The sequence below is a fragment of the Ptychodera flava genome, chromosome 9, assembly GCF_041260155.1.
Source record: "Ptychodera flava strain L36383 chromosome 9, AS_Pfla_20210202, whole genome shotgun sequence".
NCBI classification, from domain to species: Eukaryota; Metazoa; Hemichordata; class Enteropneusta; family Ptychoderidae; genus Ptychodera; species Ptychodera flava.
Window position 1 is genome coordinate 4,470,457 of NC_091936.1, and position 18,262 is coordinate 4,488,718.

The 18,262-nt window shown below is 39.4% G+C and overlaps 1 protein-coding gene across 1 annotated transcript in view; it reads left to right on the forward strand.

Annotated features, from left to right (window-relative positions):
- Positions 1 to 18,262, forward strand: part of LOC139139804 (transient receptor potential cation channel subfamily M member 3-like) — a 78,347-nt gene that overhangs the window by 57,166 nt on the left and 2,919 nt on the right. Inside the window, exons 8-16 of the mRNA XM_070708736.1 lie at positions 3,734 to 3,830; positions 4,123 to 4,342; positions 11,980 to 12,111; positions 12,445 to 12,588; positions 14,922 to 15,191; positions 15,789 to 15,963; positions 16,942 to 17,104; positions 17,413 to 17,690; positions 17,971 to 18,070. Coding sequence (XP_070564837.1) covers positions 3,734 to 3,830; positions 4,123 to 4,342; positions 11,980 to 12,111; positions 12,445 to 12,588; positions 14,922 to 15,191; positions 15,789 to 15,963; positions 16,942 to 17,104; positions 17,413 to 17,690; positions 17,971 to 18,070 — 1,579 coding nt within the window. The remainder of the gene's footprint in view (positions 1 to 3,733; positions 3,831 to 4,122; positions 4,343 to 11,979; positions 12,112 to 12,444; positions 12,589 to 14,921; positions 15,192 to 15,788; positions 15,964 to 16,941; positions 17,105 to 17,412; positions 17,691 to 17,970; positions 18,071 to 18,262) is intronic.

Consider the following 18,262-nt stretch of genomic DNA (forward strand, 5'->3'; position numbering starts at 1 on the left):
TTTTTTCTCACGAAAAACTTTCCGATTACAGTTGGAATTTTAGTAAGCCGATGTGCGTTACACTGCGGTAGGCGTAATTGTGAAGGAGTATAACCAGCTGGACGTATGATATGTACTGCTCTTTGGTCTATCGACGCCAATAAGAACGTCGCCCAGAGTGGTTACAATACGATCAGACCTCTAAATTCACTTCAAAAGCGATCGTCAGATTAAATCCAAATGTGCGCTTCTAAACGTACAAATGTCATATCCTATATCAAGGTTCTTACTTTGCATACCCATATAGTCAAATAACATTGACGATCTTTGATTTTATTTTCAAAATATGGTAATGATTGTCATTTTTTATCATTATTCGTTATATAAATTATCCTTTTTACCTCTCCAGTGGTATCAAAGTTCTTCATCTACAGATTTCCATACCAAACATCAGGGTTCTTAATTTTAAGCATAACATTATGAGTGTTTCATCCAGGATGGCATCAAAAACAAGGGGATTTTCCCCTTTACCAGTTTCACCAGTTCATGTGTTCTACTTGTACCTCTAAGGTGTGACTGCCAACATTTCATGGAAGGGGGGGGGGGAGTGGTCCTTGACAAATTAATTTGGGGTGCCAACATTTCAACAGAGGGGGAATCCCCTATCCCCCTGTCTAGATGTACCACTGTATAATATCATCTACATATCAAATTTATATCATTAATAATAGTGAATCATTCTAGTTTACCTCCTAAAGAGGCTAGAGGCTCTAAAGACTTGTTTTCTTTGTTCAAATTATCGTCAACATTACCACATTTTATCATTTTTAATTATGAATATCATATTTAGGCCTAATCTCCCAGGAAAATGGCTTTTATGATATGAACACAAATTGCCCTGGAACACTACTGACAATTCTCCTGAAAAAACTAGAAATTCAAGTGACTGTAAGCTGTAAAAAGTAAATTTTAGCTCATTTTTTGGGGTTTCCGGCCTTCAGCCGGGAGGGGGAACACCCCTCCCGGACCCCCCCCCGACAACAACCGCTTTGTGGTCATGGCAGCTGCAAGCCGCCTAAATTTCCATTCTAGCCCCTACTTCAAAACTTAATAAAACCCCTGTACTATACTCTATAACACTTATTTTGAATGACTGCATGAAACAAAAGTAAAAATGCTTGAAAAAATTTTCAGGTCTATATAAAATTAATTCAAACACGCCAAAATAAACGGAAAACAATTTTGACAAGATGGCCACAATATACATCATCTTTATTATTCTTCCTAGAACGAAGGCAAAGAAATTACAATTATTATTATTATTATTATAGAACAAACGTTAACAGTGTTACTTAGAAATCCATAAAATAAATAAAAAAGAGTAAATTATGTTTTAACATAGACCCTCTCAAGGGTCTATTGTTTTCAATAAAAAAAGCCGTGGTTCCCAAATAGGTTACCATGGCAACATAAAACAAAAATGAACATGGAGTTCATGCTGTGATAAATACACTTAGGAGAGCATTTGCATAGTTACTGGGATTACTTTAAATGAAATTTTAAAATGCAAATTGTTTACTATGGAAACACAGGGCAGTAAAAATGGATATCATATTTTGTCTTTCTTACCTAAAATAACCCTTTGGTATAATATTTCTGTTGATTAATGGATTTTTACACTGGATATTTGGTCTTTCTTACCCAAAATATCCCTTTGATATGACACTTTCTGTTGATTACTGGATTTTAGGTGGAATCTTTGAAAAACTTTTTACTCCTGAATGGTTGCCATGGAAACATCTCAAATAAAAACGAGTGCGATTTTTTTTTTTGAAGTGCTAACCAGAAAAACCCTTATTATCATTTTTTACATCAATCAATAGTTCTTTAATAGGAATTAGGGAAAAAGTAACATTTTCAATCCAAAACTAGGCAACTCGAAACATTAAAATAAGTTTTTTTTTTGTGTTGTCTGACCCGAACTCCCCCAAGATAATTTTCATAACAATCAAAGTAATTTTCATGGGATATTAGAAAAACTGGAATTTTAAAACCCTAAAATGGTTACCAAGGAAACATGGGGCAGTGAAATCGATATCATATTTGGTCTTTTCGACCCAAAATACCCTTATGATGAAATTTTCATGGAAATTGAACCTATTATTATTCGCGTTATTATTTCTATATCATATTTATATCATATATTATATTAATTATACTTTATTTCAAGAGGGTAATCTAATTACAATAGATAAATTTAAGCAATTTACATCAGAGCCCTCATCAACACTGCTTGGAGTGCCCCGATTTTTACTGAACCTTTCACTATCTTTTGTCTTCTTAGGAGTACTTCTCTGAAGATTTTATGAGCACGGGATTCCTATTACTAGTTCATTTGCATATTTAGCTAGTGTACTCAATGACGTTTTATATCAATACTTAGTATACAATATTGATAGGACCTCTGGTATATATTGATTATACTTAGGCCTCTTTTGTTGAAAGTTTCATGGGAAGGACATTCATTTTGCTATGATTTCTTAGCTACAGCAGCTATACCTACTTTAATCACGCTGGACGTTGATGGGTATGATATGAGCCCATTTGTAAATTGAATGACTTTCTGTAATTTAGCCATGGACGAAACTGAATGGAGTGGATGTGATCAGACTTCCGAGGTGCCTTCGTCATACTAACTTTTGCTTTTACGGAAGGTTAAATGAAATGGCATGTTCATATCATACCGACATTTCGTCATGCTGGAAGTTTGATGAGTGTGACAATCATGAGTAGTTCATTCATTTACTTATCTATGTATGACTCATTGTATTCAGGGCAAATGTCAAAGATCAATACTCTCAATTTGAACAGGTTCAGCCCTGATGAATGACCCATGATTACCTAAATTATTATAGATTATTATAGATTTAGCCGACTGGTTCTGTCCCAGGCCTCTCAGCTAGGCGACTGATGCCGTATGTTGTGGGTTCGAATCCGATTGAAAACTATCCGTATTTTCTATCCTGGGTCGGTAACACTGCTGGTGGACAGAATTGTCCCCGAGGTTATCGTTCGCCCAGTTAAAGCGATGAAATTCGTTTCTTCGCTTCGATAAAGTGTGTATGTGCGATGTATGATAGTGAGCATGCGTGCGTGAGTGCTTCACGAACTCTACAACGTGTTGAACGGTCTCAGTCAGAAAAATGTAACAACTTAGCCGGCTATTGAACCACTCTTTTTTGGGAGTGGAGATTTAGCCGACTGGTTCTGTCCCAGGCCTCTCAGCTAGGCGACTGATGCCGTATGTTGTGGGTTCGAATCCGATTGAAAACTATCCGTATTATAAGTATGATAAGATCATTAAATTGTGTATAGCATACAAATGTCTGCATAAACTCCATTTTTTTGTTTCTTTGTGCTTCCATACTGTGTTTCTAATACATTTCTTAAGTCTTATATGATTGTTTTTCTGTTACTCTGTGCTTATGAGTGTAGAAAATGACTCTAGCAAGGTAACACGAATGGCAGAAATGATAAACTCCAAAGTTTCAATATTTAATATAACTTCAAACACTATCCTCGTAAACAATACAATGGGATTTCTTTTCCTTTTCACTAAACTCTTCCCTTGGTTGTAATCTTTAACCTAGAGAACAAGCGTGCCATACAGCCTTTCTGCATGGCCTGACATCAGTTTTTATTGACGACGACATTTACTTTTACTTCATTTACTTCACGATTTGTGAATTTCTAGGGGCTTCGCTAACTGCTTGCAAAGTTCTCAACAAACTTGCTGATATCGTCAAAGAAATCGCTAATGAAAAATCTGCAGAATTGGAGTCCTGGGCAAGGTAATATCTTTCCATGTTAGATAAGTTAAAATCTTTAAAGGGTTCCCTAGAGAGGAAAATATCCAAGACCAGGGAATTCCCAATATTTCGTAGCATTTCTCCTCCTTCCGGACAAAATGGATGAACTGTCGTGACAAGAATGGAAAAAAACAATGTAAACTTTCAATTTTTCAACGTATGATTGTTCTCCTGGTAGTCTATCTCGTTTCTTTGGGCCTTTCTGTTTGCCTCTTAAGTCTCGCCATATCGTCTTTCTCTGACTTTCAATGTCGAATTTTCTCTTCACCCTTAGAATGTATAAAACAATTGCTACTGCCATCACATCTTTATGTTTTAAATACGATGATAATTATACAAGACAGTTGGTATTACATCGTCGACCCCAATGGGGAAATGAAAGTTTCTTAGTGATATCAAGTTTCCTAGAGGGTGATGAATCCGAAAGTTTCAGGATTGTCCTAGACGACTTATGGACTGGCAGATTAATATCTCATCGCTTTTTAACCATAAAGGTTTGTTGTCAAAGTTTTTTAAAAAAAAATAAACAATTCAAGTAGAATTAGATGATTGTGTAGTAATAATTGTTTTTCACAACTACCTCCTATATGTTACAATGGTGTTCAAATTGCATTATCGAAAGTACCAAATATTTCAACGATTAAATCGCTTCATGTTTACTTTAAGTACATGCAGCAAAGTTGCCAAATGATAACGTGCACGCAATTTCATTTTATGGCAAAGTCATTTGCTCCGAACGATGATGATGTTTGGGTTAAAGTTATAATATGCACTTGTAAATTCCTAGAATGTACTGGAAAACAGTTTTCCAATTAAGAAATATGCAATGTTGTCAATACACTATGTCGTTTTTCATGTTGAAGGCCCTGCTACAACCGATAACGTAGTAACGAACCGTTAACGTAGTAATTTTTCTAACCGATAACGTAGTAAAAATTTACCGATAAGGCCGAAAAAAAAATGTTTCTGGTCAGCGCGCGCGTCACCTGAACAACAGCGCGTTACCCTTTTTTCCGGTTTTGTGGCCGGCGGTCGTGGCAAACTACGTACTGATTGCTATGACACCAAACCAAAAGTTGAAGAGAAAGTTAAAATTCTTTGGGGGTGCATGATCAGTGACTGCATGAACAGTATATATGTGACTATATTAATAAAAATATAAAACCGACCCTCCTCTCTCCCTTGAGGGGAAAAAATTCGCATTGCCGCACCATTTTTTAAAGAAAGACCTGACCAGAAACATATTTTTTGCCTAACTTATTAATTTTTCCTAACTGATAGCGTATCAAGAAATTTACCGATAACGTATCAATGAACCAATCTCGGATTTTAATTAACTGATAACGTAGAAAAGTAAACCAATACCGCTTCAAAACAACCAATAATATATCAATTAACTGATAATATCTGATTAAGCGATTCATGGGGAGTGATAGATCGATAGATAGATAGATAGATAGATAGATAGATAGATAGATAGATAGATAGATAGATATTGATAGATAGATAGATAGATATTGATAGATATTGATAGGTCGATCAATGTATCGATAGATAGATCGATCGATCTGATCGATCTATCTATCGATGTTAGATAGATGGTCGGTCAATCGATCGATCAATCGATCGATAGATAGATAAATCGATTCGATCGATAGAACAAAGGATCTACCAATTCGATAGAAATATAGATCAATTAATCGATAGATTGATCGATCGATTAGATAAATTGGTCAATGGATAGATGGATAGATAGATAATAGATCGATTTGTTATCACATTGTCTCGTACTCAATTTTCTTTTCTTCTGTTTTTTCCGTTTAGTTTGTTTCTTATCCTAGACATATTGCAAAAATGATGAGGTGACGTGGTTTTTTCCTCCTCATTGTTTTTTACCCTTCAACCAACAAGAATGCGCAAAAAACATGAAAACGACATAGGAATGCACATAGAGATAAACGCACAGCAGTGTCGTTTTAGTATTTTGGTATAGCAACGGTTCTACGGTTTGACTTTCAGTGCAGCAATGCACAGTTTTGTCAGCTGAATTTAACAGTGACATATGTGTACAGTTCTGAATGGAATGTTAGTGTCTGTTATTTTTGTTTACAGTTCTGTTTTATACAGCACTGTGTTATGCACTATCGTCGCGTATTTTTAGTTTTTTCATTTTATTTCCTCATGAGCAGAAAAAAAGGTTGACGCAGCGCGTTCCAATTGAGGCGCATGAGGATGAGGAAACAGACTTTTTTTTCTTGGCCTAAGCATTTTTTCTATCAGCACCATGCTATGTAGGACTAACTACTCAATAATTTTGCTATGTCTTCGCAATCCTTCTTCAAATAAGATGTGACGACGTGAATCACTACAGAAAGGATAAAAAGGAACGAAAAAAGCAATATGTTGTCTACAAAATCTGTTGACTTGACTTGCTTACAGGAGTAACTTGCAAAATTAATGAATTTTGATTATAAGGAATTCGATTGAGCAATGAGTCCAGATTTACCTGTAAGTCAGTCCCTGAATGAGAGTTACATGAATGTGTACAGGTGCTTTACTGTCTGTTCTGTGCTATTTTTTGTCTATGTTTATAACTAGTGTATTACGAATTTCGACCTAGTGTTATTGGATTACGAATGAGTATGGTTGCGATTATTTTTAAAGCCTTATCGTCATTTTGATATACTGACGTTGTAAGTAACAAAATTTTATAATCGGTCAGGGTGTTGAAAACTTTTTTCCAAGTCCTCCCAACTTAGACACTGTGTCGATAAAGACACTCACGTTTGCATGATGTGTGTTGTATCTTGAATTCATCCTGCAGGATTACTTATCAATTAGTTGCATTTCCAAATTGATGAAATTCAATTCGTGATGTCTGAGTAATACCTGGAAAACAGTATGCTCCAAGTATATGTAACTCTGAAGGTGTAACTGATTGATTTTGAAAAAATCCAACAGATGCAACACTCATTTATATTCCGTTAACGCAAAGGAATGACACGGAGACAAGTGTTTGGCCGAAATCCGGGGTTATGCATGCACTGCCATGGCAGGGTCGACGAGGCGTCATAGCGGCCTGAATGGCGGTACCGGGCTCTGGCTACCGTGCATCGGGCAACGTGTTACCGGCCGCCGCAGCAGACCCATGACAGTACCCCCCTGGAACTTTATTGTATAAAGTAAGCAGTATAAAGACGTACAATATCTTTTATTGTGAGCTGCTAGCCTGCAGCGAGGCTTTATTATTTATTTATTTATTTTTTCTTTTGCGGTGGGTGGGCGGGGATTTTGTGGTGTGAACTTGAGCGTGGCAGAAGTTGAAATGGACGAGCTATAGCTTGCTCACACTGATATGCGCATGGATAGTGACGTGGAGAGGGTGACGCAAATTGTTTAGATAACGGTGAAGGGGGCAGTTGGTAGATAGGTTACGTCATAAGTGCATCCAGCTAGTGGTAGTAGGTGGCGCATGGTGACCCACATATGTCAAGGTCTAAACCCTTCTCCCCGTGTCCTCCAGACGTTAACAATGATTATAGCAAAGCCATAATCACCCATTAACGCAAAGGAATGACACGGAGACAAGTGTTTGGCCGAAATCCGGGGTTATGCATGCACTGCCATGGCAGGGGCGACGAGGCGTCATAGCGGCCTGAATGGCGGTACCGGGCTCTGGCTACCGTGCATCGGGCAACGTGTTACCGGCCGCCCGCAGCAGACCCATGACAGTACCCCCCAAATTATGGCCAAACCGCGGGCATGTATGACTGCGGTGCGGCAGTAACACAGCCCCCCCCCCCCCCCCCTCCCCCCCTTGGTGACCATGCGCCACTGGGAATTGTCTCATAGTATATGTTCATTGTTCTTAGTGTTTCATGTCTCTATAGTTCGTGTAGGGCCATTCCATCGTTGGAATTGTCCAGCGAGAACAGAGTCCTGTGTCAAATGTTAGCCAGCCACGAGTACCTTAGTACGAGTGTTACGTAGAGGGTCTCCCGTGGTGTCTTGATGTAGATCGGTACGCGTCGCTCCTCCATCTGCTCAGTGTCTTTGTGAGCCAGTCAGGTAGGCTGGCTTCTGCAGTGGTTGTGGCGGCGTCACTGCAGAAGCTATGCCCCCCAAATTAAACCGGCGACTAGTACGGGTCGTGCAGGCCAGCTGAGTTTAGTGAGGTTGATTGGCGTTGTCGGCTGTAGCATTGCGATTGTCACTGTGTGGCTGGTCGCTCCCTTGGAAGGGCTGAGGGGTCTCTTGATAGTTGCTTTGGTGGTGGTGCAGAGCATTATGGTCGGTCGCGTTACACACAGAGCACTTGTGTAGTCTGCCATAGTGGCAGGGGGTCTTGCATGAGCCTCGGTTGAAAGATCGACATACCTGGGGTTGGTCATACTGTTTCTTGTTCGCTGGGTTCTCCCAGTAGAATGGGTTGCTGTCGCTGCTGCGTGGGTTTGGGCAGTCAGTCTTCAAATGACCATGTTGGCCACAGGCGAAGCAGGAAGGACGCAGGAGGTGTGGCTGGTTTGTGAAGTGCTGGAAATTGAGGTCTGGGTTGGTTTGCTCCAGTTGGCCCTGTCTGGGTAGCGGGCAGCGTTCAGGCGGAAGAATTTGTCGTACGCGAGCCAGGCCTCCGGCTTGTAGGCGGCAGCTTTGGAGGCGAGGAAACGAAGGTAGGTGGCCATGGGGATCGCTAGATGTGGGTAGTAGAATGTTCGATATGAGAAAAAGACGAGGAAGCACTGTAGCCAGGTGTCAAAGTTGTCGATAATTTTTCGCTTCACCTCGGTTGTGAATGTGGCGACGCCGAGGTTGTCCGGATCGAAAGCTACTTGTGTCTTGGTAGCCTGGGTTGAGTTGGGAGCTAGGGCATCAGGATGCAAGTCACCAAGTTCGATGAATTTACCGAGGTTGCCCCGGCGAAAGTGTCAGTGGTCTAACATGGACTACCGTGTTAGTTCATGGTCATATGACCATGGTCAACCTTGGTAGTTCATGGTCGACCATGTTTGTTAAATGGCACAAATTACCATGGTTGTCCATGGTCACCAACCATGGTCAACCACGGTAAACCAAGGTAGTTAACCATGGTTAACCATGGTTGACCATGGGCATCAAACGTGGTTGACCATGTTATTAACCTTGGTCAACCATGATCACCGACCAATGGTATTTGATGGTTTTTGAAACAAAACCTTGGGTGGAAAATTGTCAGAACGGAAAAAATCTTGGTATAAACCTCACCAAAACTCTGCAAAACACCAGTGATCCCTGACTGGTGTCATTATAACCTGACAGATCAGCAAACTTAGCCTCCATTATAGTGTCCACTGCAATAACAGCCAAGCCCTTCAGATTCTATCAAAGATCATCCTCCAACATCTTCTGAGTGTTTCCTTGAATGTTCGATGAGCAAAAAAAATCCAAAACTTCTCCCAAAATCGATATTTAAAATACAGCTACTTTTCCAGTTGTTCACTGAACAGACAATCCGTTTGAAGTGAATTTTGAAGATGGCTGCTTCAAATGAGCCAATCAAATGCATTGCTTTATGACATGTGACATCATGGTAAAGGGTCAAAGGTCCAATGACAATGGACCTATGACCTTGCCTATGTTGATATCATGTTTCGAGGCAAACATTGAGTGACACTGAGATAGTCTTAACTTCTTGCCATTGCAGCAGTGCTTTCATGCCCTCCATGTCAATAATTCCAAGAAATTCAGCTCGATATCTGTCCACAGTCTTCTGACATAAACAAGAATAGAGCAAATTGGTCTAAGCTTCCCGGGCAATGACATTGATTCTCTCTAACAACTGTGAATGATGTCAAGAGACTCAACTATGTAAATATAGGAGTGTATATACATACAGCCTATTATCAATATGATCATCAAGAAAATTCGGCATCAATATTGAACTACCATGAGTCACCAAATATCATGGTCAACCATAGTTGACCATCGGTAACCATGGTCATAAATACAATCAGTCGTCAAATACCATGGTCAACCATGGTAGCTGATATCCATAAACAAGTCAGCCATGATAGACCGTGGTTAACTGTGGTAGACCATAGTATTGGAATGCCTACTGTGGTCTCATATCATAGCCAACCATGGTAGTTCATGGTCAAACATCAAAAACCATCAAATACCTTGTTGACCATGGTACACCACAGTTGACATTTCGCCGGGGTAGCCAAGGCGTTGAGTGTTGGTTGGTCGACATATGGCAGTAGTAGGTCGGCTGGGGGTATTGCTGCAGGAGATTTGCCAGTTGGCCCGGCTCTAGGAGGTGGGCGCCATGGCGGTGCGTTGAGGCCAGCTCGCTGGACGGGTTGAACGTAGGGCGCAGCCATATTGCCCGGATTGTGTTATGAGGTGTGCCACCATCGGTAGGGTAGTCCCGGATGTGCGTAGCGCCAGCAGCGGTGGTCGAGTCGGGTGGGGCAGCTGTAATGGCGGGTTGATATCCATTAGCGATAGCGTGATTAGCGGGATGATTACCTGGGTGAACTTGAGTAACCACGGAGCAGGATGGAGTGGCGAGCGTCGTCGGTCCTGCGACGATGACTGAAGCGGGTGATAGTGCACCAACGGCTGTATCCGTTGGCTGGACTTGCAGGTCGGGCGGTGGGGTAGTGTTGGTAGTTGGTTGCCGTAGTTCGCGTCGGATTGAGTCAATGGCGCTTGCAATGCTGGTTTCTATTAGTTTGGCGACGTGGTCTGGTATGCCTGGGTCGGCTGCCGCTGTGGTTGTAGTCGGCACGACGCCGGCAGGGTTGGTTGGTGTGGTTTCCATCGGTACTGGCTGGAGTAGCTGTTCGTCGAGGTGCGCTGGGCGTCTCTTCGACCTCGTCGGTGTACGGGTGGCGCTCGGGCGCGGCCCTGCTCTTCTTCATTTTTGGCATGGTGGATTTTGTGGTGTGAACTTGAGCGTGGCAGAAGTTGAAATGGACGAGCTATAGCTTTGCTCACACTGATATGCGCATGGATAGTGACGTGGAGAGGGTGACGCAAATTGTTTAGATAACGGTGAAGGGGGCAGTTGGTAGATAGGTTACATCATAAGTGCATCCAGCTAGTGGTAGTAGGTGGCGCATGGTGACCCACATATGTCAAGGTCTAAACCCTTCTCCCCGTGTCCTCCCAGACGTTAACAATGATTATAGCAAAGCCATAATCACCCATTAGTTTCCATTTGTAAATGCTTTATCGATCGATTGAAAATTTATTTGTTGACTTGATGCAGTATCAGTCGATTGGAATCTTTACTCTTTGACTTGGCAAGGTTATAGGTGATTTGATACACTATCCCTCTATCCATCGAGATATATATATATATATATATATATATATATATAATATATATATATATATATATATATATATATATATATATATACATATTAGTCGAGCAATCGATCAATTCACTCAATCATTCCATCGATAGAAATATCGATCGATTGATTGATCAGACATCGATCGATCAGTCGGTCGATCTCACGATTGATCAATGGATTGGTTGTTCGATCGAGGATAGATCTATCCCTAGGAATCTATTCCCATGAATCACTGATCCAATACATTATTACTTAATTTGATACGTTATCGGTTAGGAAAAATTACAATGTTTTCGGTAAATTTTACTACGTTATCAATTAGTTTCTACGTTATCGGTTGATTTACTATGTTATGGGTAAATTTTTACTACGTTATCGGGTCTGATACGTTGTCGGTTAGTTACTATGTTATCGGTTGTAACAGGCCCTGTAGCTGTAACTTTTGATTATTTTTACACTATGATTTACATGTCAACAGTAGTTTCTTTTTCTGCCATTCAAAGTACATTGACATACACAGCTTGTCAGCTCAATTTGTATATGTTTAGACTTCACTGATATTTTTGACATGTGAACTCTTGTCCGAAATAGTAGAAAAACTGAAATATAAACAATGCATTTCACATGTACAGACCTGTTTTGACAATCTAAATATTAGGTGTTTCAGTATGCTTTTTGAGAATAGAAAAATAAATTGTTATTGAAATTAAATACAGAAAAACTGAAGAAAATCATCAAAAGTTATACTTGCTGTTCCTTTAGTATTCTTCTTCTTCATTCTGTTTCAGCTGATCTTGGCGATATTTCCTCCACTCGTCATTTTCTTAAATTTGCATGAAGAAACTTCTTCAAGTTACAATTTACCTGCAAGGTGGCGCGCATACTATACGGCACCGATAACCAAGTTTATGTACAATGCTGTAAGTGAGGTGACGTTAATAGAATTCCTTCGATTCCACACTTTTAAATGACAAAGCTATGTCAGAAAGAAGTTAAATTTACGTTAACGTGGCTTTACGATGGCATTCAAGTTGAACATGGCAAGAACGTCAGTGTGCCTTTTTTTCAGAAAAACATGTTGTTAGCAGAAAACATCCATTACACATCAAGATAGAAGTACGCTGCATGCTACTAGTGTTACTGACTCCAACTTTACTATGTTACAACATTGCATATTCTAACAATATGCTATCACCTATGTACTTGCAATGCATTTCAGGTTTTATACTGCAAATGTAAAATTCCCATTACAGATATTTTTCGTCTTCCATCTACTGGCCTTCAGTTATTTTCTGATGGCGGATTTTCATCACGGTTCCCATTGGTATACTACGAGTATGTGGGAGAAATTGGTGACACTCTGGGTTTTTGGCCTGCTTGTTGAGGAACTGCGTCAGGTAAATGAAAAATGAAAAGCGCTTTCTGTTTTTGCGTTTGTGATGACTTAAATACGCCATCACCTGTTCAATACTGTAAATGTAAAATCTCCATTACGGATGTATTTCGTCTTCCATTTACTGGCCTTCAATTACTTTCTGATTGCGAATTTTAATCATGTTACCTATTTATATACTACAAACATGGGAGCATTGGTGACAGTCTGGGTTTTTGGCCTGACTGTAAAGGCACTGCGTCAGGTCCATCACAACGGAAAGCGCTTCCTATTTTGGCGTTCATGACGGCTTCATCATCATTAAAATGAAGGGCCAAAGCATCCGATCATCGTTGATAAAACGCTATTTATATTAAAACAAATTGGTATAAATTCAAACACCTATCCTTCATTACTGCCGTGGAGTGTAAATATATACCATGGCCAATCACTGTTTGCAGTATTACATTATGTGCCTTTTTGTTTCATTTTACTGACTTCAGAATATTTAAATCAATTAACGCGCTTGAGCGGCAAAACAAACGTTAGTTTGAGGTTTCTAGTGTGTCAGGCTTCACACAATATAGAATTACATCTATGTAGAATGCGTCTGTAGGAAAAATATACGTACTCTAATTTTCTTTCATAATTTTCCTGATATACCATACACTTTTATTGGTCCCATGTAGGTTCTTGCTATAAAGACAAATGCGTCGTCTTACATTAGTATAAATCGAAAATTTATTTTTCCAGACGGAGTTAACCCAGCGTTGGCGGCAATCTCGATTTGCAAATATCGGTAAATTTGCCAATTTGTTTTCTGGTACCAATTTTTCACAGTAATGCCTGATTTGTATTCTTGATTTTAAGACAGTAGGGAGTTTTCTTGGTAAAGGTTTAACCAAAAGTTAAAGTGTGTTTTCTACGGGCATTACGGTCATACCTTGGATACAAGTCGGGATCATAATTCTTTCAGTATTGGAAAGCTGACACACAAGTTACTGCCTATAAGCATCACTTCATATCTCAATAACCAAGATACTGGTGTCAACGTCTTGTTCCATTCTCGATTCTAGACTGAACTACTACTTTATACACTTTTCTTACTAAAATATTACCTGTAATATAAAATGAAATTTTCAGCCATCTCATGGAAATTTTTGTCAGTCTTTGATTGTTTCTTAAAATAGAGCAAGATCGTACTATACAATATTCCATTCACGTTTTTTCCTGTTTGTAACTTAAGTTACTAAAGTTGCTAAGTTCCCGTTGATAAGTTACTTACAGAGTTGCCCCATCTCCCCTCCTAAGGTGCTGGCCTGACACTTTAAGGTTACATGAGGGACATTCGAGACAAGTAGATTTCTTGCTTTTGGTACATCAATTCTTTTGCAATTACAATATATCACGTGGCTATCATTGTACGCCAAACATCCAATATCATGGACAGGACATGGAGTGGGCGTTTTATCAGATCACATCATACTAGTACGGGCAAACGTGCAAACAACCGTGCCATTTTCGCGGTGTAGCACACTTGGAACACACGCGAGCTCTAAGCTGGAGAGGAGCTCCTTTATGTAAGCTTACAGGTCATGTCAAAATGTCAATATAAATTCATGATTAAAGGTGGTATGCGCCTCGAAAGTGGAAGACTTAAACTTTTGCTCAAACTCTCCTTAAGGAATCTTTCAACCATTCTCTTTCAAAATCTAGAATAAAAATCGGGGGTCACCGTGCAAATTTTGGTACTAGAGAAACAAATAACCCAAGATTTACCGATATTTGAAATTCAAAATGGCCGCCATCCCTGTGTTAACTCTATGGAGAATAATAAAATTTCGAATTTCGAAAAACTAAGCCGGTGAAAAGTTTTCTTACACCAAGAGCTTTAAAATGAACCCCCACAAGTGGTATATCAGAAGAGAATTGTATCAGTTAGAGTCCGAATGTATGTCCCCGAGGTGCGCTCTACCTTAATAGTCCTATTCCACCTAATGTACAACTCGGTTTTGTTCATTTTCACTCCCTATAAATATTCGCTCTAGCTCGAATGCATATGTATCGTGAATAGGTCAAAGTCAAACTCTCAGTTGCAATCATCAATCAGAAGAGAAAGAATTAAAATTTACCAACTACACACATTCATATTACTATTAATGTGGGCTTTACAGGACGGATTGGTGTGAGACTTTTTTCGTGTATCATAGTTCTTGGGGTCTAAGGCCAAGGGTAAGGGAAACGATCTCTTGATACAACGTAATAATAGAAAGTCAAATGTGAGAAGATGAAGAACTTGTTCCTCTCAAGTATCATTCAATGCCACTCTTTTAAAGATATGTTTCTTTCTTCGTTCAGATAATCACTACACTGACTGGTAATGGTATCTTTGACCGTTTTTCGAAAGCGTTGGAAGTGTTAAGGTCTGGTTGGAACGGTGTTGATTGGATTATGTTGCTACTATACGTCTGTGGTTTCATTGTTAGATCAACAATCGACGAAGAGCGCTTTTACATAGCAAGAGTATTATACACACTGTCGCTTTTAGCAATGTATATCCGTTTCTTACGATTTGCAACAATTTGGAAATATCTGGGACCAAAGGTGGAAATGATTCGACTGATGATGGTAAGGATATATAACGATAACACGATTGGAACTAATTTGGGAGAATTGGGTTGTGAAGTAATGTCAATTTCAACTAAAAATATAATCTCATCTGCTTCTCTTCTTACGTTACATACTTGTCTTTATAAGTAATTCCCAATATTGCAACATTTGACTATAGGGCACCTAACATTTTTGAGAAATTTGAAAAATATGATGATCCAATTGTCCCAAATTAGTTGCAATCGTGTTCGATAAAGAAATCAAAGGTACATTGCGGAAGTTCCGTAGTGTACCTTGACCCGGTATCCTTACGTTTTGCCAGTTCACGAACATGGAAGTTTTTGAAGAATCGGAGTTAAAGTTTCAGGCAAATCACAAACATAAGAATATCAGAAGAAACGTTGATTCAGTTCATCAATCATCAATTCGTACATTTTATGAAATTGCAATTAAAGCTTATCGCAACAAACACGTCGAATTCTCGACTTCAAAAGTCATCGAAGTAATAGTGGACGTCTTAAATGGCATAATAAGCAGCAATGATCCATCCTCAGACTAATTAATTACTTGTGAAGACATCTGTAATTGATCATGAATTCTGTAATTTTTTTCCAGATTCGAGACTTGCCACCGTTCCTTCTGATTTTCGTCGTTTACTTCATCAGTTTTGGCATCGCTTACCGTGTCTTACTGTTCCCTAATGACGTATTCTCATTAGACGCTGTCCTATCCGTATTCACTGTTCCATTTTGGCAGACGTTTGGAGAAATACAAACGGAAATGACTGAAGGTGACAGACAGTTTCCGTTTTTAAGTTTACTAGGAATCATAGTGACCAACATTTTCGTCCGGAAATTTACCAAGAATTTAGTTTAAAGGAAAATGAGAACTTAACATGCTCATCCTAAATTTACGCACCATTGTCAAAGTAGCCCATGGGCCTAAGGCTTGTACTGAACCCCCTAGATAATTGCAGACATATTTTTTCAGAAGACCTAGTCTATATATTCAGCTATCAGAGGAACCTTACCTGCAATCATATTGCACAGTGCGACTTGGACATAGTTACTCCTGGAGAAATTAATACTTAAACACGGCCACATAATATACATGACTTGCCATGCCCTGACCGTCACGTAGCCCCTCACTAAGCTTTTGAAGTTCCAACCAAAGTCAAGGAAATACTAAGGTAGATAATAGAAAAGATCAGACTTCATCCAAAATAATACATCTCACGTTAGTAAGAGATTCCATTCTATTCCAAATACATTGGATACACGTCATCTAGTTGAATACATGTCATCTAAAGTCGCGCTAACTATAATACTTCTATATTTAGTAGAGCTCTCGTCTTCCAAACCCGACATTTAAATTAAGAAATAAAGCACTCATTAGAGTGAGGTTGGTTTGAAGATCAATACGGTCAATCAGAGGAAGACCATTTCTTGAAAAATGCAGCATTGCAGTTTTAGGAAACGCTATAGTAAGATCGGTTAATGGGAACTGTCTGTACTCGCCGTCATGTTGGTGAAGCAAGCATGTTCTTCATATTTGAAGGACATTGAATGACTGTTTACTTAGGTCATCAAAAGCAGAAGACGTATCTTCAAATGTCCACAACTATGTAAATAGTGACAATACAAGAACAACACGCCTGTCCAAGGGCGATTTGAATACGTTTGATGTTGTAAAAGTAATATCTAAAGTGCCCGTCCTGTATTAATATATTATATATACTTGTAAACCATAACGTATGTTTATCATACAGGTACTCCAGGATGTACGAGGAACATCACACTGGCTAATTCAAATCCTGACATTGAAAGGTGCCCTGAAACACAAGGCTACCCTCTACTGGTTCCAATATTGAGCGGCATATTCATAATCATGTCTAATATCCTTCTGCTCAATATTTTAATCGCTGTTTTCAAGTGAGTTTCTGACGTGTATTTCCTTTTTTGTGGTGTTGCATTCGATCTTGAAAAGTTAAGAATATCACGCTTTTTTGGAAACATAGGCATGTCAGTAGTGCCAGCTGTAATGTTTGTTCAGATGACGCCTTTGCTTTCAACGCATTGCTCTCTGTTAAGTTGCGGTGGCTACGTTACTACATTCGTGACTTCAGCGCTTAGAAAGAACAGCCTCTGAAACGGTTAGGGTTAGTACTTATCATAACTCTGCACAAGAAATTAGATTTGCTTTAAGCTTAATAGCCCCGTCTATTCGTTTGTACTTTCAGTCAAACCTACGGCTCTGTGGGTCAGGAATCTACAACAGTCCATCGTTGTTATCAATACAGTCTTGTTGAAGAATATATAGCGCGTCCAGTACTACCACCACCACTAAATATGCTTGAAATACTGATAATCCGCCCTTTGGCAACGCTGGCAATATGCCTTTATTGGTCACACACTAAGCGACAAAAGTTCCGCTGGGGCAATCATTGTTGGCCATTGTTCATACTACTGATGGCGGGGAAAGAGGCTGATCCGAAGTTGTGGAAGAGAGTTAGTGAAGGTAAATCAAGAGAAAACAGAAATAAAGCGACTTTTCTGGCATTGAATTAAGCTTATGTCATGAAACAGCCATCAAATTTAAGTTGAACATGCTCCCCCCTCTCCCCCCCTCTCTCTCTCTCTCTCTCTCTCTCTCTCTCTCTCTCTCTCTCTGGGAGACCTGAAGTATTTCAACCAATGTTACAATTTGTATGTATTTTGAGCTCTCTCTCTCTCTCTCTCTCTCTCTCTCTCTGCATTGAAGTATTTTGATCAGTGTTATAATTTGGTTGTACTTTCAGCCAACAAGCCAAAGGAAGGCGTGGATGAGCATGTGCCTCTAAATGACCGTGAACAAGGTCAACAGTCGGAAGGAATTGGAGATACCGAAAAGAAAAAAGAGTAAGAGTTGTGTTAGATCACTTTCTGTGCATGTTGTCGTAAAAATAGTAGATTACATTTCTCTCATATCAGAATAGGACTTAGAAACTGTTACAATCCACACTGTTTCGTAAAATTAATTTTGCATTGTGATATGAGCTAATACGTATATTGATTTCAAGAATTTACATGTACGTTTGAATTTATGAATTT